This window comes from Myotis myotis, unplaced genomic scaffold (genome assembly GCF_014108235.1).
Source record: "Myotis myotis isolate mMyoMyo1 unplaced genomic scaffold, mMyoMyo1.p scaffold_m19_p_46, whole genome shotgun sequence".
NCBI lineage: Eukaryota > Metazoa > Chordata > Mammalia > Chiroptera > Vespertilionidae > Myotis > Myotis myotis.
Window position 1 is genome coordinate 695,543 of NW_023416353.1, and position 26,053 is coordinate 721,595.

At 41.1% G+C, this 26,053-nt stretch overlaps 1 protein-coding gene across 3 annotated transcripts in view; it reads right to left on the minus strand.

Moving 5' to 3' along the window:
* Positions 1-26,053, minus strand: part of FAM107B (family with sequence similarity 107 member B) — a 280,431-nt gene that overhangs the window by 72,165 nt on the left and 182,213 nt on the right. Inside the window, exon 1 of one of the 3 annotated variants that reach the window (XM_036307325.1) lies at positions 14,069-14,248. The exons of 1 other annotated variant lie outside the window; for it this stretch is intronic. Coding sequence is in view for 1 of the 2 variants with exons in the window: in XM_036307322.1 (XP_036163215.1) it covers positions 13,455-13,608 (154 nt within the window). In the remaining variant the exon portion in view is untranslated. Of the gene's footprint in view, positions 1-13,454; positions 13,641-14,068; positions 14,249-26,053 lie in introns of those variants that run through there. One more of the 3 variants, XM_036307322.1, reaches the window with a different exon arrangement.

Genomic DNA, 26,053 nt, shown 5'->3' on the forward strand with positions numbered 1-26,053 from the left:
GTGTAGAAGACATGTGGATGGTACAGGTGAAATAGGCACTCATCCCACACCTGGGGCAAACTCGAGTCCTTATTGAATTGATTAGTTTTGTTCTACTGGGTGAGCAAAACCCATCTATTTTAAAAAGGTCTGTAGACCTAACGCCGTAAGGACCAAAGACCAGCGTGAGTGGGCGGGGCGCACGTGGGTGGGCAGGGCCACGCGATTTCACGCGCTGGGCTTCTGGTCATGTATAACATCGTATCCAGACAGCAGTTGGGAGACAGCACACACAGGGAGAAAACCAGCTTGTTAACATATGTGCAGGCACCGTGCCAGGTACTTTACCTGTACTTACCTGCCTAATATTCACATCGTAGAATCAGCTGAGAAAACAAGCTCAGAGAGATAAAAGAACTTACCAAATACCACCAGGTCCACCTAAAATCAGGTATGTGTTCCTTCTAACGCCAATGTTAGAACTAATAAACGATAACAAACACTTGAAAAAGTCTTGTGGGGCATGGTAATGTGAAAAGCATCCTTCCAAAATCATAGAAAGAACTCCTATATTTATTTAGAAAGAAATCATATACGTATTCAGTTAGCCTTAAAAGTCAAAATGTGGCCGAAACCGGTTTGGCTCAGTGGGTAGAGCATCGGCCTGCGGACTGAAGGTTCCCAGGTTCCATTCCGGCCAAGGGCATGTATCTGGGTTGCGGGCACATCCCCAGTAGGAGATATGCAGGAGGCGGCTGATCGATGTTTCTCTCTCATCGATGTTTCTAACTCTCTATCTCTCTCCCTTCCTTTCTGTAAAAAATCAATAAAATATATATATTAAAAAAAAAAAGTCAAAATGTGGACAACAGATTACATTTGGCAAAGACAATTCTCATAAATTTAAATAAATACCTAGGCTTTGGTTTAGGTTATGAACAACAATTTTTTTAAATATATTTTATTGATTTTTACAGAGAGGAAGGGAGAGGGATAGAGAGTTAGAAACATCAATGAGAGAGAAACATCGATCAGCTGCCTCCTGCACACTCCCCACCGGGGATGTGCCCACAACCAAGGTACATGCCCTTGACCAGAATCGAACCTGGGACCCTTGAGTCCGCAGGACGACGCTCTATCCCCTGAGCCAACCGGTTAGGGCTGAACAACAATTTTTAATGTTTAATGTTTCGACACTTTGTGTTAGTGTAAGCAAGAACTAAGAACACACATCTAAAAAAGGAAAGTTTTTTAGGACAGAATTGTGTGACATTTTAAAAAAAACATTATTTTTCTGCAATAAAATCATCACTATCATCCCAGTAACTAGAAGTTTTGGTTTTGGTTTTTATTCTTTTGTGGTGGCAAGTGCCAGCACATGGGGGAGGTAGGATGAGGCAAGGCAGGTGAGAGCAAAGAAAACTGTACTCAGTTAGGAATCAGAAAGAGAGTTCTAGTCCTAGATCTACATTAAAGAGCTTTATAAGAGCTGGTGTCATCAGCATCCCTGAGCTTCAGTGTCCTCTATGAAATCTGAGAGCTCTATATTCTATGAGGCCTCATCCCACACCCCATGACTATTGCAAACATGGGCTGATGACTCGAGTGACACACTGCAGAGAAACCATGGGGTGTGTATTTAAAGAAGACTATCAAATGAATCATCCATGAGTAAAAAGTAATTTATTTCCATTCAAAAAGTCATGTTAATCTACAGGATGTTAGTAGAGAGAACATCTTACAATTATTCTGAGGAAGCTATAAATAGGCAGTATTTGAAATTAGTGAGCTATGTGCAATGGCTCACCAAGAAGCACATGTAGTCAACATGTTGCAGACTGCATTTGCAAGCTGTTTGCTTTCTAGCACAAATGGCGGGGGGGGGGGGCGGCAATTTTGGTTTCAGAGTATCCAATCATTATAGATTCCAGCTGTATTTATGAAACAGGAATCTCACAAAGAATTGTAAATTAGAAGCATTTAAAACAAACAAAAGAAAAAAACCTACTTTGGGGGTATATATACGTGGATAGCTACAAAGCCAACTGTGATTTTGTTTTACCGAAAATTATTTAAAATCACCAATGGTCGAGAGTACAAGAGACATACAGGTGGAGATTTCCCTGGACTTGACCAGAGTTCACATTTCCCCAACTCTGTGTACTCATTTAATGCAGATCGTAGAGCCTAATAACCACCTCTGTGGCATCCACTTCAGGCTCTGTGTGGGCAGCACAGACAGAGAAAAAGGTGAGTCTACCAGTCTTAAGAATAAGAGGCTGCCAAACTCAGAAAATCAACACCAAATGCCTTATCCTGTTTTCAGAGAGCTGACTTCTCACCTCCATCATTCCCCGTCCATCACCCTTCACACACTTACTCTCAAAAGTAGACTTGCTCTTTATGAAACCTTTGCCATAAAACTACCCAGAATGTGACTGAGGAGGAGGGGCCTCTCGAGAGAGGAAGATGATAAAAAAGAGACAATGAGGCTCTTTTGTAAGAAATTTTGCTTTCCAGACCTACCACAAGTCAGTTCCTTGGTGATGTTTTCAATCTTTAAAGGATAAGTAGTGATTTTTTAAAAAAAAGAAGAACCAAAGGAATTCTTTTTTAAAGCTTTGGGTTGTTATATAGAGTATTTACAAAAGAAAGAACCTGTCAGTTCAAACCTACCTAGACATGTTTTAAGAGTCCTGAGCCATTCCCGAGGCTGCTCACTCCTACTGTTCACTTTCCTATTTGACCTACTCAGCTCAGCATCCTAGCTGACTGACAGATATCACCTTAAACATGTAAATCTTTGTTGCAGCAGGTATTAGGTGTGTGTGTGGGGGGGGGGGGTATTAAAGAGAGAGAGAGAGAGAGAGTTTACGGTACTGCATTAAGGCAAGAGAAGAATTAAATTGGTTCATGTAATCCAAAGAAGTATTGAACAACTAAACCATAAATAAGTCAGGAATCACTGAGTCTCAGGAAACTCTGGACAAAGGCCCTGGACCAATGTTAATTATGTTGATGAGAAGAAGACATTTTCTAGGAAAAGGTGTGAATCAGAAACTTTCAGATGTCCCCTGTGTAGCAAAATATAAAGTTTACACATTGCTTAAAATTTGTAAAGACTTTGTGACATTCTACATGGGAAAATCTGGTGTACAAGTACTATGATTATGTTTAATAAAATGAAGTATTGCAATAGTGGGTCACTGACACATTCTGAAATTTTGTCCTCTACTACTAACTTTTTAAAGCTATCTTTATTGTTGAAAGTATTACAGATATCCCTTTCCTCCCCTATTTTAAAGGTTTAAAATGTCATTAAGACTTGCAAAAGTTACATTGATATTAAAGTATCCCCCCCCCTCCCGAAAAAACAAGTCCTGGGCCATCTATCACCCAAAAGCTTTTTTAAATGCTAAGAAGACAAGCAAAATTACTAATTATTTAAATATTAATCATAGCTAGTGTGTTATTTTCCAATAAATAATTTATTTACAGTAAGTTAGTGCTGGCCAGTTTAATGCAGATCTTTAGAGTACATGGAAGGCATTGAAAAGTCAATGTTTATGGACTGTTAGGAATAAGGCACTCCTTTAATAAGATATAATAAAGTTAATAATAATAATAATAAAAAGAAAGGAAGAAAGAATCCAAGTGAATGGCAGTGCCAGGAGTGGATAAGCACACACTCTCTGCATTGAGTATAGCTGAGTTCTGTGTGATCTTGGGTAAGTTACTGAATGTCTCTATGTCTCCATGTGCTCCTCAGTAAAATGCAGTCAATTATAGTCCTGCATCACAGGGCGAGGATCAAAACAACGATGCATGTAAAACATTTAATATGTGTGTCAGAAACACTCAAGTATTAGTGACTGTCATTCTGGAATGAGTTTTAGTTCCAATTCTACTCATAATTAGCTGTGTGTTCTTGGGCAAACTAGTTAGCATATCTGAGCATTGGCTTATTGACCAAAGAAACGATGAGTCTAGGTTACATGATTTCTTGATCTCTATGGCTTCTCCAAGCTCAAACCCCCTTAACAGCTCAATATAGTTTATAATTTCAAATTCTTTTCGGTTTCTGGTCACACCTTCTTTATGACTTATTGGTCATGGCCAAGATTTATCTGATATAAGTGTGTGATCACAAAAGAGTCCTAACATATTAGGAAATTTTAAATGATTGCTAAAAAAGATAATCTATTATGGTCTCCACCATCACGTGGAATTCTATCTCATAACCTCATGTTCTAATCTCTTAATTTAGGTGGGTGCCAGGTACCCAAGTTATGTAAGCAATAGAATTAGCATATACAGATAGAATTTAATGTCACTGCTAAACAAGACTAATAAAATTAACCTGACACAATAATTTTCATAAAAGCTTGTAAAAATGGTACTTAGTTCTGATAATTGCAAGTATTTCAAATACTTAGATAAAGCCAGGCCAATCCTTGCTTCTCTATTAATTCTCTAGATGTCCCCAAGCTGCATCAATGACCATTTTCCCTGACACCTTGGACAGTTTAAATTTCATCTCACACGCTACTAGCATGGTCATTAAGAAAGAAGCATCAACAAGCTCTAATGAAATAATTACTTGGAGCAACAGTCCTCAATGGATGCTAAACAGACATTGGGAGAAAGGTGAATGAGGAAATCCACAATGCAAGGATCAAGCTGCCACCCTATCAACCTCAATATCTCAAGGCAGCCAGCCAGCCACTTTCCTGAGATGACAAAATATGCAGTACATAATACCACCAACAAACCAATCTTACCTCAAATTCTGGACATGAAGCTAATCAGGCTTTGGTGCTAACTTTCTATTTACAGAAATAGAGAGATTAGGTTTAAAGAGAAAACTATCAGTGAAGTCCAGAATGTGGGACACTGTACAAGACAACTGACCTGATTCTTCAACAAACAATAGCATGGGGAGAAAAGAGTAAGGGAAGAAGAGGTGTTCTAGAGTTTAAAAGCTTCAAGAGGTGTAACAGTCCCATGCAATCTGTGGGCTTTATTCAAATCCTGGTTTGAAGAAACTAACCATAAAAATATATTTTTTTAACTAAAAGGGGTGAAAACAACACTGGTGAGATGGGGAGTTCTATAGATACCTGGACTTCCCCCGCCCCTTGATATCTGTTCTGGAACTGCACATTCAGTCACTCACCAATTCCCTGTCAAGGGCATGTACCTGGGTTGCAGGTTCAATCCCCGGTCCCTGTCAGGATGCGAGCAGGAGGCAACCAATTGATGTCTCTCTCTCACGTTGATGTCTCTTGTTTCTTCCCTCTCTCCACGCCCCCATCCCTTCCACTCAAAAAAAAAAAAAAAAAAAAAAAGATAAATATCCTCATTCCTTGGGTGAGGAGTAAAAAAAATTAAAAAGCATAAAATCATTGCTCTGTGCAGGTAGTATTTGAAATGAGAAGGAAAAGAGATGGGCAAGGACCAAGTGGAAACTTATATTTTTGCATTAAGTAGTGCTCCACCCAGCATCTCTATTCCCTGGAGCATTTTGGTTTTATTCTTTTTTATCTATTTTTTGTCTACTTTTTTAAAATTATTTTTTTCTTTTTGTTAATCCTCACCTGAGGATAATTTTCCATTAATTTTTAAAGAGAGTGGAAGGAAGGAGAAGAGACAGAGAGAAAGAAACACTGCTGTGAGAAAGAAACATCAATTGGTTGCCTCCTGCACACGCCCGGACCAGGGCCAGGATTGAGCCTGCAGTCCACGCAATTGCCCTCGACCGGAATCGAACCCGGGACCCTTCAGTCTATGGGCCGACGCTCTATATACTGAGACAAATCAGGTAGGGCTATATATCTTTTTAATTGAGGCATAACTTACACAAAGTAAAAGGTGCACATCTTACATAAACAGCTCCATCACTTTTTACCTCCTGCGATTATAATTTCATTTGGTTTGGCTTTCCAGTATAACATCCCCTTTCCTCAAGACTAGTGCTGGTCAGAAGCAAGCTTGGAATGCAAGAAGAAACATGTTGGGACCTGCTTCCAACTTCTGAGCCCTGCATGCCGGCTGCCTGCTCGGATGTCCAGCCAGGGCACACAGAGTTAAGTTAAACAGAGTCCAACGGCAACTAACAGTACAGCTTCTTTACTGTATTCTTAAGTATCTACCTCTGCCTCCAAATCCTGCTTTCCCAAAGCTACCCAAGTCATAGGGTTTTTAACCTACTGCTTCCTGGAATGGTCCAATATATTTGGAACAATGGTTGCCCCCTTGAGCCTATTTCACTCAGCATAGCTAAAATTATATAACTAGCTCTTACCAAGCCATTTGATAATCTTTTTAAAAATACAGACTAAAAGATATGAGGTGTTTAAAATCTTTTCTAAATTTTCAGATATTTATGATACATAAAGAATTCCTCTGCAATAGAGAATATGAAATCTTCCAAAAACGATTTTATGTAAATAGGAAAAAAATATCATTTAAATACAGAATTGATACAGAGGACATAATATATTCATATAAAATATAATTATATAAACATCATGAAAAGTACATGATGCCTAATTAAATGCCATCCGTTAATAAGGCAATAGCCTTGGGACATTTTGTACAAAAGTGGTGTTTCTGGTACATATAACATTTAAAACACAACTCAAACACACAAACTGTGCCTAATGACAGAATTATGTGTTTTTCATTTGGCGCCATCCTCATACTATGCCTAAGAAAGCTACTTCACAAATGGATCGCTTTAAGACACTATCATTTCCACATGGCAATGCCAAAATTAAAATGCAGTACAAAATTCTCCTTAAAATAACAATTAAAGGTTTATCTAGCAAGTTGATTATTCCAACTGGGATTTCAAAGCCCTTCTGAAGATAAGAAGTCAAACTTTTACAGACACAATTAAGAGAACACAGAGAGAAGTCCCAAGTGTGATCCTCATTCTTATAACCTTTCTTATAACCCTCGGTAAGCTATTTCATGTCTCCATGCTTTAGTTCCCTCATTTATGAAACACTAATAATGGGACTTCTCTCATAGAATGACCTGGAAGATCACAGGAGATAATGAAGGAAACCATGCCTGGCATAACAGTAAGTGCTCAGTAAATGCTAGCTATTACGGTTATCATCCTAAGGCCCATCTCAGTGGAAATCATTTTCACTAGCCCAGAGTATCTCTTTCTGACAAGGGCAAAGAATGTTCCTTAAAAGGAAATATATTGTGCAACAATGGATAAACCTCAAAAACATTCTACGAAATGAACAGAGCCACATACTATGATTCTCTGTATACGAAAATTTCCTGGAAAAGGCAACACTCAAGACAGAAGAAATATTAGTGGTTGCCCAAAACGGGAGTGGGAACAGAAATGGGCTACAAAGCCTAAAACTGGATTGGGGTGATAGTTGCTTATAGCACAAGTTTACTAGAAATGATGGGACTGTACATGTAGAAAGCGTGAACTGTATGGCATATAAATTATTTCTCAATAAAGCTGTACTAAAAGAAAGGATGTGTTTTGAAAGTGTTTGCACGTGTATTTTCATGCCAATCTGTTATGATAGCAAATTCAGATATTTTCCACGGTATAGCAAAAATAGTTGAGCAAACAAAGCTTGGCAAGAACCAGAGTTGGATATTAATCCTGAGTTTCTTCCTAGGTCAAACTTCTTACTTCTCTGACCCTGTTTCCACATCTAAGAAATAGGACTCATAATCTCATTAAGGTCAGAGGCTGTTGTGAACATCCTATATAATGAAAGCTTAATATGTAAAATGTCCCCTAGATTGGGAGTTCAACTGCTCACTATGACGTGCACTGACTACCAGGGGGCGGCACGGGACATGGTGGGCGCTGGCAACACGGCGCTGGCAACAAGTGGCAATGGAGGCACTGCTGGTCACTATGTATACTGCAGGAGTTTATAATATGACTGCATGATTTTATAAACTCACTAGAGGCCCGGTGCACAAATTCGGCCTGGCCAGCAATAGGGCCACAGGAGTTGGCCGGGGGGAGGGGCCAAGGAAGGTTGACTGTGGGAGCGCACTGACCACCAGGGGGCAGCTCCTGCATTGAGGGGCCACAGGAGGTTGGCTGTGGGAGCGCACTGACCACAAGGGGGCAGCTCCTGCATTGCCCTCTGGTGGTCAGTGTGCGTCATAGTGACTGGTCAACCGGTCGTTCAGTCATTCAGTCACTTACTCTTTTATATATATAGATTAGAATGCATCAAGCCCAGAGGTCTGAAAAACCTGGATAAAATGAGTTTTAACTTGAACTGTCACAGAATGTGCTGTGTTTCATCTATATAATAAAAGCCTAAGCGACTATCATGGTGTAACAACCAGAACAACTGGTCGCTATGATGCACACTGACCACCAGGGGGCAGATGCTCAACACAGGAGGTGTCCCCTGATGGTCAGTGCGCTCCCATAGGGGGAGTGCCGCTCAGCCAGAAGCCAGGCTCACAGCTGGTGAGCACAGGGGTGGTGGCGGGAGCCTCTCCCACCTCCATGGCAGCGCTAAGGAGCAGCGAGCAAGCTAAGCGGCAAGGAGCAGTGTGCAGGCGGGCTGTAAGGAGCAAGGGGTCCTGGATTGTGAGAGGAATGTCCTACTGCTGGTTTAGGCCTGCTCCCCACAGGGAAGCGGACATCCCCTGAGGGGTCCTGGACTATGAGAGGGCACAGGCCGGGCTGAGGGAAACACCACCACCACCACCCCGCCAGTGCACTAATTTCGTGCACCAGGCCTCTAGTATATTAATAACGATACAGAAAAACTTACACCAGTACTACAGCCCTCTGTCCAATACACTTTATTGTACAAAACTTGTGTCCCAGAATAGAGTAAAACATGCCATTTCTGTTATCTTTACAATACTCCTGAAGGCAGAAAGACATCCTGAGAAGCGGGTGAAGAGAGAAGGGAGGAAGTCCCCACCTTCCCCCATGTCTCTCATCCTTATCTTGGCATCACTGCTGCTAAGTTATTAAAAATCTGAGTCAAAAGCCATGGGCAATGGCACAACAGCATAAACACCTTGGCCAGCCATGTCAGGGACTGTGTGTTCAGAACTTCACCACCTTGTATTTGCCCTCACCTTGCTGTGAGAGGTATATCTCACTAATAAGTTCATTTCACAATTGAAAGCACTAGAGCCGCTAGGGGTTCTGTAACTTACTGGAGGTCACGACACTGGGACCTGGATCCTAACTGAACCCCCTTCCCCAAATGCCACTTTGGTCTAGGGTTGGCACTGAGGAAGGCTGTATCCAGTAGGTGCTTCAGTGTAACATAAATCAGCATTGACAACAAAAAAGACCAATGGATAATGAGGTGACAAAAATCATGCCAACTACATGCACTTACAACCAGCCAGGGTGTGGTTAACTGGTCTACCTACATTGTTTCTATCTTGTTTTTAGAGGAGACTTCCCAGCACATACTCAACCCAGACGGATTCAGTATTTCCCCCTTAAGATTTCTCCTCCTAAGGACTGCTAAGGATTTATGATTCAGTAGCAGGGATAGTACTACAATCAGCCCAGAGGTTCCTGCATTTCATGGCCTCTAAAGGGGATTTTCTCCACACCCCTAAATCCCAAGACTTTGCTACAGATAGGGAACATTACAGTCACCAAACCATGCCTCCGCCCCACCTCCCTGTGCACACACAACACTACAGAGCACAGAGGATGGTTACTGCTCTACACCAGCTGCCTCATCTTACATGAAGTCTTCGACAGAACCACACTCTGTTAAAGAGCTCACCTAATGTTAAGCAACACTCCCTGTTTCTGCACTCTCCCCTGCTTTCCTTCCTGAGTTTGAAAAATATTATTAAATATGTCTTTCTACAATTTCCCCCACAAATCCATGGCAAATCTTCTCATTAGTAAGAGAGCCTCTGGTGGTCGTAGATGTAGTCAGTTCCCCTCTGCGTAACACTAGTCTTCAACTTCTGGGAGTTCCTCAGAATAGCTCAGGGACACCATGTCTCCGCAACTGCCCCTTAGGGTTATCTTTAGTGAGAACTCTGGAACAATACCATAGTTTCCCAGTCCCTCCTCTAGACAAAACTGAACAGCCCAGATCTCACCATGATGCTCTTAATCAGCCCTGGGAAAAAACCACTCATTTCCCTCCATGCCTCTCCCAACTTGCCCTTTACCTTACAGTCAGGAACCCAAATCCAAGGCCTTAGCTCTGATTTATATCATTCTTTCTGAGTTACTATAATTCACAAAGTGCTACTTTCCCCTCAGAGCTCTTAACATAATTGTCATTAAATATTTTTTGTGTAATTTTGAACAGTTCTTTAAATATCCTGTCCTGCCATGAGGGACCTCCATCAGTCTTGTCAAGTGCAGTATACCCAATGCTAGGCCAGTGCTGACGCATAGGCAGCTCTAAGTAAATGTTAAATGATGGAGTGAATGAAAAGCAAAGATTCCCTTATCAGCCTTAGAAACATCCTGTTGTCAACTTAACATGACTAACTGGCAAACTACACCAGTCTGCCAAATTAGTTTATTTCTTTACTGACAGGGTACTGAAATCAGTTATCAGATGCGTAAAAGTGTGGATGCCTTTTGGCTGAGTTTTAAGTACTTAGCGTAAGGAAAGGTTCCTAAGGATAGGCCCAGAACTTCTTGCTTAAGAAAAACAAAAATAGGCCTAGATTAGATAAGGAAATTACACAAGGAAATGAAGGGAAGTGTCATCAAGTCATCCCAGCACTACAAGGTCCTGGGCTGGGCACACAGACTTCTCATTGGCACAGCTTTCCCAACGCAATGCATGCCAAAAGTGAGAGGTAAAGTGGATTGGTGTCCACAGCTATTTTCTCTAGACTTAAAGAAGGGTAATGGCTCCCCCAAGATATCTGGAGATCTTTACAAGTGCCTGAAATCTAGATCTCATACAACCAAACTTCCTCACCCACAAAGAATTCTGGAGGGAGGGGCAGACGGGACATTAATAGTAACAATAAGCCGAAACCGGTTTGGCTCAGTGGATAGAGCGTCGGCCTGCGGACTGAGGGGTCCCGGGTTCGATTCCGGTCAAGGGCATGTACCTGGGTTGCGGGCACATCCCCAGTGGGGGATGTGCAGGAGGCAGCTGATCGATGTTTCTCTCTCATCGATGTTTCTAACTCTCTATCGCTCTCCCTTCCTCTCTGTGAAAAATCAATAAAATATATTTAAAAAAAAAAAAAAAATAGTAACAATAAGCCATACTAACCTACTAAGGTCCCTCTTTTTTAGAGAAAAGTGTTCCACCCCTCAACCACCTTCAAAGGAAACGAGTAAAACTCTCTTCCACCTTTACTTGTGATATTATTTTAAACAATTTAGAAATCAAAGGAAAGAAGGAAGAAGGAAGGAATGGTTGGGGGGAGGGCAGGAGGAGGAAAGGCGATGTCTATCCAGTTCAGGGATAGTATTTCTCATAGTACGTACTTCTCTCAAGCACAAAGCAAATCTACTTTTAAATGTCCCAGGAATGAACTCTCCAATCCACAGGGGTATGAGGCTGGCCATCACAAATAGCCATAGTGAGGCCATCACACTGGACCACTCCAAACTTTTTCTCCTCCCTGTGAGGCAACATTACAGAAAAAAAAAATAAAGCTACTGAACTCTGACCTCAATCCAGCTTGGCTATGCTGCTTACATTGCCCAAGGCCACAGGAGAGTTGAAACACAAGATTTAGAGATTCTGATATGTTCTATTTGAGTTTCTTTTTTTACTTTTGTATGTAGAAAGGTACCATTATTTCAGAAGGAATGCGGATAACTACAGCAGACTACATTCTACACACATTAACTTACTGGTCATTACTGCACTGCAAAAACACCTTACGTGTGCATGGAGATTAAAAAGCCCCAAATAAGGAACAGGAACAAAAATTGTACCTGACAGTACATAACCACAACTTCCTTCTTTAAATTCTTCTAACTTCAAGAAGTATTGCATCATCCTAATGATCAATCTACTCCTAAACAGTTGTCTCCAAGACCTCTTTTTACATTGCACATTGGAGAAATGAAATGTTCAAAATTTTACAAGTGGAAAATACAAGTATGTAACAACAAAAACATTCAGTGGTTAAACTGATATTGAACAACGTGTTGTTTTTTGGGGTTTTTTTTTGGGGGGGGGGGGTTGTTTTTTTGTTTTGTTTTTCACAAAAGGCACATACTCAAAAATACTCTACTCATAGGGAAATCCCTGTTATTTACTTTCTCAACGCAAAGTCTTTCAGAAGCAAGCATGTAGTCAGCTTGTGTAAGTCCTTCCTCCGAAAGACTTTAGTCAATGCCAGTAGAGCAGTGAGCTGTCAACACAGAAATGACATTGCTATTCCTTGTGCTACAAAAAGAGTACTTTCCAATATATATTTCCTATGAATCTCAATTTTAATTTTTAAATATTTTTAAAGCTGAAGGATTGACTTTTATTCAAAAATAGTCTATCCCAAAGTACTACTGAAATCCACAAAACTTTTCTGTCAGTATATTTATTCTTCAAAAGTAAGTGGAATTTGCATTGTTTTGCCTTTCTTCCCTTCCCTTTCTGTTCAGGTGGTTATTTGCAAGAGTATAAGAAAAAATACTTAAACAACTTATTGGTACTAATCCTGTTTGAAAGTGGCAAACCACTATTGTAGAACTAAAGTTATTGGATATATTTTAGTCGGATGTGACTGGTAAAGATGAAGAATCGGTAACTCCCTCATTTATTCACACACATACACACATACTCAATCACTCACTCGTACACACACCATGGCTGCCAAGTCATAAATTAAGCAAAGATGCCTTCATCCTCAGGCTGTGTCTTGGTGGTTGGGTACATGAGTGACTTTTTATTTATTGTTTTCACTTTTTATGAATATATTTAATTTTATACTTCAAAGTTTTAAACTTGAATGTATCAGCACTAAGAAATATCTAGCAGGAATCCTGGATACTATTTCAACTTAAAACAACTTGGACAGCTAAAATCTCCAAAGCTACCAGTATATAGGAGGAACATGGCCAGAGGAGAAAACTAATTTCTGTTAGCAAGAAATCCTCAATTAAGAATGTAAATCTAGCAGGCCTCATCCCATTTTTCTGTACTTCTTTGACTGACACACTCATTCTAATCAAATGACTGCTCTACTGGCATTGACTGAAGTCTTTCGGAGGAAGGACATGGAACCTTGCTGCAGACAGTAAAATCTGCAATTTGTCCGCTTACTTAAGAGGATTCCTGTCCACGTTTCAGAAGGGGCTTTACCATCCCCTACCCATTCTATCAAAACTTAGCCATCAGTATCCATGCCATCCCCGAGGGACCAGAAGATGCTTGGGGAGAAATTGGGAACCAAAATTTTAGGACTTCTTAGGTGCAGAGGCCACCCAAGCTACTGGGATCATTGGCGCAGTAGGAGAGGAGATATGTCAAAATGAAAAAGTTACTTACAGACTGGAAACAGTGCCACTGTCATCTTGAAACCAGCGGGGCAACCCCCCGCGGCCCCTCCTTTGTTTGCCCAGGCGGTGGCTCTCTTGGGCCAGAGCGCGTGTCCAGCCGCCCCGGGCTGCGAGGGGCTAGCCGGGCACCAAGGGCTCGGCATCTGACCGCTCGCGGCGCACCCGGTGGGCGGCTCATCCCGCTCCAGCTGGGGTCTCTCCATTTTCAGGGCCCAGAAAGCAACAATAAGCCGATCGGAGCAGCAGCCCGGGCTCTACTCTCTCATGCCGCCCAACACCCCTCGGGCCCGGGATCACCCCGCCGGGGCCCGCCACGCCCCGACCCTGAGCCCTCCCGGGGCAAGACGGGGAGTGACCAGCGCACCCCGCACGCCCACCGCCCTGCGCGTCTCCCCGCGTTCGCAGCAACCCCCGCCTCACGGTCCGCTGTGCTCGGACGGACCGCCACCGTAGATAAGCCCCGTGGCCATGCCCGCCGGGGGTCCCGGGGTCGGGGAGCCGGAGGTCGGCGCAGGGAGGGGGCCGCGCCGTCTCCCCGCGGGCACCCGCCTCCCCCGAGCTCCCGGTCTTTGTGTGCAAAGTAAGTGCGGGAGGCGAACCCACCTCGGCGCGCGCACAAAGGCGCTCGGCTCCCTCCGCGGCGCTCGCTCCGGGGCTGCGGCGGCGCTCGGGGGCTCCCCGCGGCTCTGGGCGGCAGCGGCGGCGCGGACGCGGCTCAGACGGCGGCTGCGGCCCGTCCGACGCAGGACAGCTCTTCACACCCGCGGCCCCGCGCGTCCGAATTAAGCGGCGGGGCGGGCGGGGGGCGTGGCGACGCCGCGGAGGCCCCGCCCCGGCCCCGCCCCTCCCCTCCGCGCTGGCCTCGGGCCCGCGCTCTCTCTGCCGCTGGGAGCGACAAGAAAGTCTCCGGGTTTGGTTCCGGGAGGTTTTCCCTGCGTTGCATTAGTTTGGTTGGCTTCGGAACTCTCGAAAGAGAAGAGGAAATGTTGGGAGAACAAAACTACGTGTCACCAGATGAGAGAGATGGGAAATCAAAGGTGGCTGGTGGGTGTCTGGCCTCCTTCTCTACGTCTGTGATGGTCTGAGATTACTGTCTCAGAAGAAAACTCAAAAGGAGTTACAAGGAAAAGGAAACAGATTTGATGTAATTCTACAAATGTCAAGCAAGAGCTTGAAACCCAGTGACCTGGGAATTTTCTCATATTCCTCACTCCCTTTCTCTTCCTCCCCATCAAAAGGTAATTGGATATTTTAATCTGAGCGCAAGGAGAAAAGGGTTTGTTTTACCTCTTTTTACTCTCTGGTGTGTTTTTTGTTTTTCAGCTCTCTTAGAGTAAATTACTTCTCTATCCAACCCTAAGACTACCTGAATCTTAGTAGATACAAAAATGGGTGATACCTGTTTCAGGGTCACAAACAAGGACAGGTTGATGGATGTTAGATCAAAAGTGATTTAATTTTCTTGGAAACATATTACTGAGTGTTTATTTATTGGGAAGCTTTTTAGACTAAAACATCTTGGTCATGATTACAGAAAAGTCATATCAATTAAGCATTTCAATAAACAAATTACTCCTTTATAGGACCTGGCCATTCTTAGGTCCCGGAAGCCCAACAAGGGGTGGAATCACCAGCCACAGGATTTAGAGTGGAAAAAAGCTCCTCTTGGCCCAAGAAACTGCCCTGTGTAAACTTCATCCACGGTGTTTCCCACCAGTCTTCCTTCTCTCCCCTTTGCATTGTGCTATTTCTATTCTTGGCCATGGGTTCCCCTGTCACCAAACCAGAACCTTGGATCCAGCCTAGATTTTCCCCTTACTCTTCACATGAAATTCAATTCCAAGTCCTGTGCATTCTACAGGATGCCTATCCCCATCTGGCACTGCCACAGTTGACTTTTGGAGTCTGTCACCATACTGTGGCACTGGTCTCCCAACTCTCCCCAGCCTCCAATCTCATACACTCTTTTTCTCCAAACTGCTTCCCCAGTGACCTTTCCAAGTGCAAATATACCTGGGTTCTTCCTCTCCTTAAATGAGGTGCCGGATTTCTATTACGTGATTAAGTCCAAGCACCTTAGTACAATACCCCAAAGGTCAGCCTTAACCACTTCTGTGAACTCTTCCTACATCCCTCAATCACCCATAGCTTCACTCAGCCAGGTACTATATTTGTTAAATGGCCCTGCTCTGTTAATATGACGACTGGACGAAAGAATGTCACCTTTTATGCTCTTCCCCGTGCCTCCTCTCTGCCCAACACACCTTATCCTCCACCCCTTCATCTCCTAAGAACTTCTCTCCTCTCTGAGGTTCCTCTTAAAAGCCTTCCCTCTCCTGCTCAAACTGAATGGACCTTATCTGTCTTCCCCACACCTAACACAGTCTAGTAATTATTGCATTGCAGAATTGGTACTTGGTATACTAGTATATACTAGTACATGTCTTTACATCTTTGTGCTTAACAAAGTGTCTGGCATATAAGAAGTGTTAGGGAGTAAATTGTGTCCCCACCCCCAAATTCATATGTTGAAACTCCAACCCTCAATGTGACTATTTGGAGATAGGGCCTTTAGAGAGATGATTAAGGTTAAATGAGATCATAAGGGCAAGGGCCTAATCCAGTAGGACTGGTGACCTTTTAAGAAGAGGAAGAGACACCAGAGATTTCACTCAGCCTGCACACACACAGAGAAGAAGCCATGTGAGGGCACAGCTACTAGTAGAAAGCTGCCATCTGCAAGCCAGGAAGAGGTCTCACCAGAAACCAACCCTGCCAGCACCTTGATCTTGGACTTTCAGCCTCCAGAACTATGACAACATAAATTTCTGTTGTTTAAGCCACTGTTATGGGAGCCCAAGAAGACTAATAACTAGATGCACATTAGCCTCTAGTTCTAATCTTAGAAAAGCACTAACCTATCAATGAGCCTGTAATGTCCCCTCAAAGCAGCCTGGACAAACTTCTATGATGCCAGCACAGTGGACAGTGTCTGGATATGGTAAGTGACCGCACACCCTTTTCCCTGTCCCATGAGAGAAATAGAAACATGCTGCTTATTCCATAGTCTGAGATATAAATGTCCATAGGCTCTCAGCCATGGCCCTTCTCTTGTATCAGGAACAATAATTTCTCTTAAACCAAAAACAATAAGAGGAGATCAAACATTACTTTGAACTTCTTACATCAAAGCTTCATTAAGAGGCAGGACACCAACACTCATTTATTAAATCCACTGTTTGGGGGCTGAATATTTCACATTCTTTAGGAATCTTAGAGGGGTTTTGATCCATGAAGGATCAAGTATCCAATTTGGTTTGAAGTCTCTGGGGTCACTGTGGGTGGACCCCAGAAATAAGAACTTTATGGTTATAGACTATAGTGGTATTTATTTTTATATCCATACCATCTACCAACAGTGCCTGGAACATAAATGCATGATAGATGTTTGTTGAATGAATAAGTCTGGATTTTTAGGGCACAGCTAGACTCTTCATGGTGATGCCAGGTGACACCAAACTCCCAGCCTGAGTCTAATGTCTTGTAGATTTTATATTATGCTTGTGGACAGGGCTCCAGGAAAAAGGTCAGGTGAGCCAGTGGCCCAGGCACCTAGTGCTCTACATGGGTCTCTGCTCCTGGGCTAACACTTTATCAGGTGTGTGGAGGGTTTTTGTGATTTGCCTTCTCCAAATACAAAACAAAGGAAATACTGCTCTGAATAATTTTTTGAGTCACTTAACTGATCACTGATGGTAGATTCTCTAGTCTCACATTACTGGAAAACATACGTGATAATTTTCCATCCTATAATACCCACAAGATTACTCATATACTCTGCTTTAGCATCACCCTTTAGCTTTGACATCTGGGGGCCTTTAAATTCATTCCTAAGGAAAACTGAAGAAAGCAGAGATGAACATTAGGGGACAAAAAGTGGAGCAAAGAAAATCAATTTGGAATGTTGTTTTTTTAATGTCCTACTTAGGTCATTTACCAATGCACAATCTTCACTTTGTTTTTTGCCCTAACCATCATCCTGAAGAGCTCCAAAGAAATGAAACAAAGCTCTAAAGAAGGAAATTTATTTCTATGTGATTATTCTTTTGTATCTTAAATTTTGCACTGTATACATGGGATTTGAATAATCATGCAAAAATATATAAAGTTTTAATTTTAAAATCATATTTGAAGTCATGTTCTTTAATATTTGTATTAGTTATCTTTTACTGTATAACAAATCACCTCAAAGGGTAATGGCTTGAAATAAGAACTAATGATTTGCTCACAACGCTGTGGGTTGGCAGTTTGGGTAAGGCTAAATCATGGCAGTTCATTTTTGCTTCATTTGGTCTTAGCTAGGCTCTATCGTGCATCTGCAGTCAGTTGGGAGGTCAACTAGGGACCAGCTTGTCCTGGGTAGCCTCAAAGTCCAGATGTTAACTGGAGCTATTTGCTTGGCTGCCTCAGATGCCCCTCACACAGCTCTCAACTGACTCACTATGATCTCTTCACAGGGCAGCTGGGCCCAAGAGGGTGAAAGAGGAAGCTGTAAGGCCTCATGAGGTCTAGCCCAAAGATCATTCTGTTTCATTCCACCAATCAAAAATATCACAGAGCCAGCCCAAATCCAAGGTTTAGAAAAATGAACTCTACCCCTCAATGGTAGAAGAGGTAATCATATTACAAAGGGACAGGAGTACTAAAATAGGGGGAATTTTGTGGCCATCTTTGCAAATAATCTTCCCCTGAATCAGTTGTGGAACTACACAAAAGAGGATAACCATGACAGGTGATAACAGGAGTCTCAAGGGAAACCATTCTGATTATAAACAAGCCAAAAGTCCTTTCTGATTGAACATAATAAAACCCACAATAGATTCAATAAAGAACTAAGGCTTTAGGTCTCTAAAGAAGCTAAGATTGACCAGATTCTAAATGGGTGTATTATTTATTGCTGCATAACTAATTAACATATATTAGCTTATCCTTGCTTTAGTTCACACACTCCCTGGTGGGGTTCTTTGCTCAAGACCCCCAAAACAGAAATCAAGATCTCATCAGAACTCGCAGCTCAACTCATGTGGAGCTTGAGGTCCTGCTGGCTGAATTCAGTTCCTCGTGGTTGTAGGACTGGAGCCTCCGTTTCCTTACTGACTGTCAACTAGGAGCCATTCTCAGCTCCTAAAGGCTGTCCACATGTTACCATGTGGCCCTCTCCATCATCAAGTCAGCAATGGCACAAGAAATCTTTCTGGTGTTCCCAACCTCCACCTCCCTGGGTCTATGCTTCTAGACCGTGATTTACAGTATTCACATGATTAGGTAAGGCCCACTCAGATCATCTATTTTAAGTAACTAATTTGAGAACTTACATTTGCAAAATCCCTGCACAGTAGTACCTAAATTATTGTATGATTGAATAATTGGGAGAAGGTGTGTATAACATGGAGGACCAGAAATCTTGGAGCCTATCTTAGAATTCTGTGCACATCATCAGGAATATAGATAGATGGATAGGCACATAGACAGACAGATGTTCCTTAATATAAAACATATAATGTGAGGGCAGCCAGCCAGAAGATGGGAGCATTGGGGAGATATCCCATACAAGTTTATCAGTTACTTAGGTAAACCAGAAGCCAGGTAGAAGAAAGAATTCTGATTAGGTAACAGCCTAGCTCCCTCCCATACAGCTCAATAGATAGTAAGTTTTCATTAAATCCTGATGACTTGATTACTGAAAAAATAAAGACAGTTAAGAATATTAGCTAATTTTATCACCTAAGTAGCAAAATATGAATATAATAGCATTCCTTTTATTTTGCTTAGTTTGCACTGTGTTACCATGGAACAACAGTGCAAACTAAGCAAAATAAAAGGAATGCTATTATATTCATATTTTGCTAGTTTGCACTGTTGTTCCATGGTAACACAGTGTTCTAGTGTTTCTGTTGCTGCCCAATACTTTTCAATGGAGAGACTCATAGAACTCACTTGTAGAAAATTTTTGTCAAAAGATGTATGGCTTGCCAAATAAATATAGTATGTACCTTTTAAAATTAGTAGTACTTAGAAAGGGTCAAAATTATATAACCAAATCAAGAAGGATGTGTTATAAGTGAGATCCTGAGCTGCTGTATTAAAATACTGGTAGTCTCTTTGCATGAGCATTCATGAGCAAAGGAATGGAATAATTTCATTAAATATGCTAATAATACCAATAATAAAAATGAACATCCTCCCCTTTAATAGTTATCTTCTACAACATGTTTTGCAAACCTAACATCAGTGGTGGAGTTCATAATGTAACTGAACACTAATGTTTCTAGACAGTTTAAAGTTTAGGAGTTTTAATTTCAATGTGTTCCCTAAAATGCTTAATTTAGTTTTAACAAAACACTTGCTCTTTGTTATTTATAATTTTAAAATCAAAGGTACTCTATAAAATGGTGATTCAAATGTGTAACTAAATATCACCTAAGAATCAAGAGAAACAGCTGTTAGTCACATAAACAACTATTAAATGATGCAAAGACCTAAGTTTTATGTCTTATTCTTTACATAAATCAGAAACCAGAAAGAAAGGATTTCCTGAGAGTCTTCCTGTATATTAAAACTAAAATTTCCAAAAAGCAGAGAAGGGGAAAAACATTGAAACTCTCATCCTGTTAAAAATATTAAGATATCTTAATAGTAGATAATAATGAGTAAACATACCATCTCTGCATTTAAGCATAATAAAGACAATTTCTGTATATTTCCTAATTCAAATAACTAACATATAAGACCAATGGCCAATTCACTGAGAACATTCTAGATTTTACTCAAACATTTTATTCTTCTTTCTGCTATACATTCCAGATACACACATTTCTATTAACAGGATGTATCCCTTAAAACTCTTGTATTGGTAGTACCTACTTGAATGCCATTTATATATACTCATCTACCTTTTAAATGATGTCTTAAAATAAGTTTAGGGAGTATTGAAATGTAGACTAACCTGGGGTAAAAGAGATCTCAATCCTGGCTCTGCTCCTGGCTCTGCAATCCTAATTCTATGACTTTGGACAAGATATTTAATTCACTGTTTCCTCTGGGTTTAATTCTTAATGATTCTATAGCATGATATAGACATAATCTTCCATATAAAAATTGCAGCACTCTAGTATACATATATATGTATACATACATGTATATATATACAAAGGTGTGTGTATGTATACATATATATATCTATAATAATAAAAGGGTAATATGCTAATTAGACCAGACATCTTTCAGACATCCTTCCTGATGAAGCCTGGGCCCAAGGGAAGCCATCCCAGGTCCCATGTGCCTGCAGGTGGCCCGAGGGAAGTCAGCCCAGATCCTGGGTGCCTGTGGGGTCGGCTGGAGGAGGGAAGCATCCCGGATCCCAGGTGCCGGAGGGAAGCCAGTGCCAGCAGCCAGGGTAAGGAAGGCCTACTCTTGCACAAATTTTTGTGCATTGGGCCTCTAGTCTATACTAATAAAAGGGTAATATGCTAATTAGACCAGACATCTTCTGGATGTCCTTCCGGACAAAGCCATGGTGGCAGGGGCCAAGGCAGAGGTGGTTAGGGGCAATCAGGCCAGCAGGGGAGGGCAGGTAAGAGTGATCAGGCTGGCAGAGAAGGGCAGTTAGGGGCGATCAGGCCAGTGGGGGGGGGGGGCAGTTAAGGGGTGATCAGGCAGGCAGGCAGGTGAGCAGTTAGGAGCCAGCAGTCCTGGATTGCAAGTGGAATCCCAGATTGAAGAGTGTGCAGGACAGGCTGAGGGACCCCCCCCCACCCCCCCACCCCGCACGAATTTCATGTACCAGGCCTCTATACTAATAAAAGGGTAATATGCTAATTAGACCAGACATCTTTTGGACATTCTTCCAGACAAAGCCATAGTTGCAGGGCCGAGGCAGTTAGGGTGATCAGGCTGGCAGGGGAGGGCAGTTAGGGAGATCAGGCTGGCAGGGGAGGGCAGTTAGGGGTGACCAGAGTGGCAGGCAGAGAGGTTAGGGGTGATCAGGCAGGCAAGCAGTTGAGTGGTTAGGAGCCAGTGGTTCTGGATTGTGAGAAGGTGCAGGTTGGGCTGAAGGACTCCCCTTGCCCCTGTGCACAAATTTCACCAGGCCTCTAGTAATAATAATATTAAAAGCATAATATGCTAATTAGACCAGGCAGCCGAACAACCCTCTGAACGACCTTCTGGATGAAGCCAGGGCTGCGAGGGCTGAACCCCTTGCATGAATTTTGTGCATCAGGCCTCTAGTATATATATATATATAAAAGTTATAGTACTGATAGTGTTTCTGTTGCTGGCCAGGCTTGGCTAGAAAGGAGGTCTGTTCCATCCACTTTGAGTTTCCAAGTAAAGTCCAAACTGCAGTTAAAGTTAAATCTTGCCAGAGAAAGTTTGCTTATTAACTTTGCTTAGAGAACTGTATCACCCAGACATTGAAGTCCAAATTACTGGGCTTAAGTGGTAACATTCTTCTATTTCTTCTGCCCAATTTTAACATGAATTAAAAGTCTACCTAATGTTAGCTATAGCTAGATAATGTTAATATGAATAAAAATTTGCACTTTATAAGGAGAAAGAATGAATGAGAAAAGGCTGAATATACTGGGGAATCTGAAGGCAATTTCTGGAGATGTTTATAATCCTCCCCATTAACCTCACAGACAGCCACTGTCCTTGCTCAAACAACCTGCCTTGTCCTAGTTCCAGCTTGCTCTGATGACCTCCCTTTTGCAAGTCAACAGCTGAGATACATAGCAGGAAAGGGTACTTTGACACACACCTGCTTTCCCCAGATCATTTCTGTCTACAACAACTGCTTAAGCCATCTGCTATCATCTACATCAGCACATGAAGGACTACTTAAAAGGGTAAAAGAAGGAAAAAATACAAAAGTGTAATGGAAATTATCTTTTTTTAAAGATAAAATTGACAAACTTCTGTCCAAAATGATGAGAGATAGAGACAGACACACAGAGTAGAACAAGTACAACGATATTAGAAATAAAAATGCAGACATAACTATAGGTACCCAAAGGCTAAGAAGAGACTATGAAAACAAACTATGAACAATAACAATTTTATTTGAAAATTTAGATGAAATGAGGGAAGTCCTAGAAAAAGACAACTTCTTAAACCTGACTCAGGATGAAATAGGAAAATGGAATGTTTCATAAGTTTTCAATAAATGGGATCAACAATTAAAATTTTCTCATAGAAGAAGAAGAACCTAGTACTAAGGAAATTGGTTTTAAGAATGATTTGCTAATGGCAGTTCTTAGCTTGGCTAGAGATATTTTTAATCTTTTTATTAGAGAGACAGTTTATCACCATGACTAACAGAACGCAGAGCTTCTCTTTTCACTCTTCACTTCCCTACTTATCTGTACGCCCCATTTTAAGAAGACCCCTAATAATCTTGGACCCACAACTTTAAGATAATCTTAATTTCCTCTCTCATGCTCCAGATCCACTTAGGTCATCAAAACAAGACATTACTTGCTCTGTCATTTCTCTCATATCTATATTTTCCTCTCCACCTCTATCAAGTTCTGCCTGAACCAAAGATACTTAATCCTCCTTGATTGGACATCCACTAGAAGGAATGCTGCTTTACTTCCAAATACCCACACACCAGCAGGCCACATCTACCAGGCTAATCCAGTACAAACTGTACAATGCTTTTCCCCTCAGATCCAGAGCAGTGGCTTTCTTATTAAAATTCAAAATTACTTCTTCCTTTCAGAAATGGTTTCCTTAGAGATAAAACTATCATATGATCCAACATTCCTTCTTCTGAGTATGTACCCAAAAGAAATTAAATCAGTACTTCTGGAGATATCAGTACTATCTCCTCTTTGCAGAGTTATTCACAAAACCTAAGACATGGAAACAACCTTAGTGTCCCTCAATGGATGAATGGGTAAAGAAATTGTGCTATGTATATGCAATGGAATATTATCCAGCCATTTATAACATCATGGATGAAGGACATTATGCTAAGTGAAATAAGCCAAACACAAAAAGAAAAGAACTGCTTGATCCTCACTTATAAGTAGAATCTAAAAAATTTTGAATACAAAGAAGCAGAGAGTAGAATGGTGGTTACCAGGGATAGGGAGGTAGGGAAAATGGGGAGATGTTATAGTTATATAGGATGAATAAGTCTGGAGATCTAATGTATAGCATGATGACTATAGTTATCAATATTGTATTGTACACTGGAAACTTGTTAAGAGAGTAGATTTTAGGCACTCTCAGTACACACACAAAAAATGGTAATTATATAAGCAAATGATATGTTAATTAGCTTGGCTGTAGTAATCATTTTACTATGTAGTATGTACTTCAAAGATAACCATTTTTATTTTAAAAATTATTTTCTTTCTCCCTAAACAGTTTTTCTAAGGAGCCAATGCTAATTAATTCAACCGAGCTAAATTTATAAAGACTGCGGAAATTTACTCTTATAGAATAATTCATTTTCTCATGAATTATAGTTGCTGATCAGAATTATTATTTTAATAAAAGAACTTTACACATCTTCATAAATATTAGTGTTGTAAGGATTTGGAAAGAGCTAGGTCTTAAATATTATTTATGAATAATATAAAAATAAATGTCTAGATAATTATTGCCTAATTAGCTGGGGTTTTTTTTATATTTAGTATGAAAATAGATAAGCCAAGTTATGAAAGACTCTGAATAGTTCTTTTTTCATGAAATTTTTTTAACTGCTATACAATTCTAGATAATAAATTTAATTCAATTTCTGATTTGTCCACCTTCTCAAAATACAAATGAATTCTAAAATGAAACCTTCAGTACTCTATAAAGTAACATGTGGATTTGGAATTAATGTGTTCTTTTATCATATTTATTTATTTATTTATTTAACTCTCCTTAATCTTAATTATGTTAATATAATAGTGCTCTTCTTGCATAATGCTATAGAATTTCTTCTTTTTTTTTTTGGTTAATCCTCACCTGAGGATATTTTTTCCATTGCTTTTCAGAGAGAGCAGAAGTGAAGGAGAAAGAAAGAAACATCAATGTGAGAGAGACATATCAACCAGTTGCCTCCCCGCACAAGCCCCTGACCGGGGCAGGGAGTGAACTTGCAACTCAGGTACATGCCCTTGACCAGGAATCAAACCAGAGACCCTTCCTTGTGTGGACTGATGCTCTAACCACTGAGAAACATGGGCCACGGCAATGCTATGGATTTTCAAGGGAAGAGTTTACCAGGTAAATATGAAGATGCTGCATAGGTGTGAATAGGACAACTAAATGATACTAGTAAATATTTATCCAATGCTGCTGCTTTTGTGTTGCTATTTTTTTCTTGCTTTTTTTGACTTTTAATTTTATTTTATATTGGTTTCAGATGTACCGCTTAGTGGTTAGACAGTCATTTACTTTACATAGTGTTCCCCTCTACATTTCCAGTACCCCACCTGTAAAAAAGCTGTGGTACATTTATATAATGGAATATTACTTGGCCATAAAAAATAATAAAATCTTACCATTTGAGACATCATGGATGGATCTAGATACTACTATGCTCAGTCAGAGAAAGGCAAATACAATTCTTACTTATTTATGAGCAAGGTATGACTACCAATAATGGGGGGAAATCAAATTTTTCATGTTATGGAGAAGTCATCAAATCACATAATTAAAAATGCCTTAGGAGAGCAGTGCCATGCCTGGTATAAGAAAGGAATGGTTGCTTTGCCAATCAGAGGGCCAAATATTATGATTAGGTCCACAGTCCAACTGATGTGTTAGTGTCCTATATCTCCTGCTTACAAGCTGAATAACCTTGGTTAAGTTGTTCAACTTCCTTAAGACTCCGTTTTCTCATCAGTAAAATTGGGATTTACTTATTTATTTAACAAGTGTTTCTCGAGTACATTCTTTGTTCCAGGCCTATTCTAGTTCCTGAGAATACAACAGTGAATGATACAGAAAAAAATTACTGCCATTATGTATATTTTAGACTCAAACAGGAAAGGAAGAAAGGAAGGAAGGAAGGAGAAGAAAAACAGAAAAGTAAATAGTTTGTCAGAGAGCCTTCATTATTGCTATGCTATAGAAAAATAATAATAAAGCTGGGAAAGGGGTAGAAAGCGTGGCAGGAATTTGTAATTTTAAATAGAGTGGCAAGGCAAGGTCTCTGAGAAAGTGACATTGAGCAAACACCTGAAGGACGTGAGGCAGCTCCTTGTACAGGCATCTGGAGGGCAAGCTCTCTGAGCAGCTAGCATAGCAAGAGCAGAGGTCTTAAGGCTCGCACACATGACAAATTCAAGGCACAGCAAGGGTCCAGCATGGCCGAGAGTGTGAGCAGGAAATATGGTAGATGATGGGGTCAGAGAGTCATGGAGGGAAGGCAGGACAGATCACATAAGCCCTGTAAACTACTGTGGGGAGTCTGGCTTTTACTCTGAGCAAGCTGGGAAGCCACCAGAGGCTTTGGGACAGAGGAAAGACCTGGTCTGATGTACATTTTAACTGGATCACCTGATAGCTGGGTTGAAAATAGAT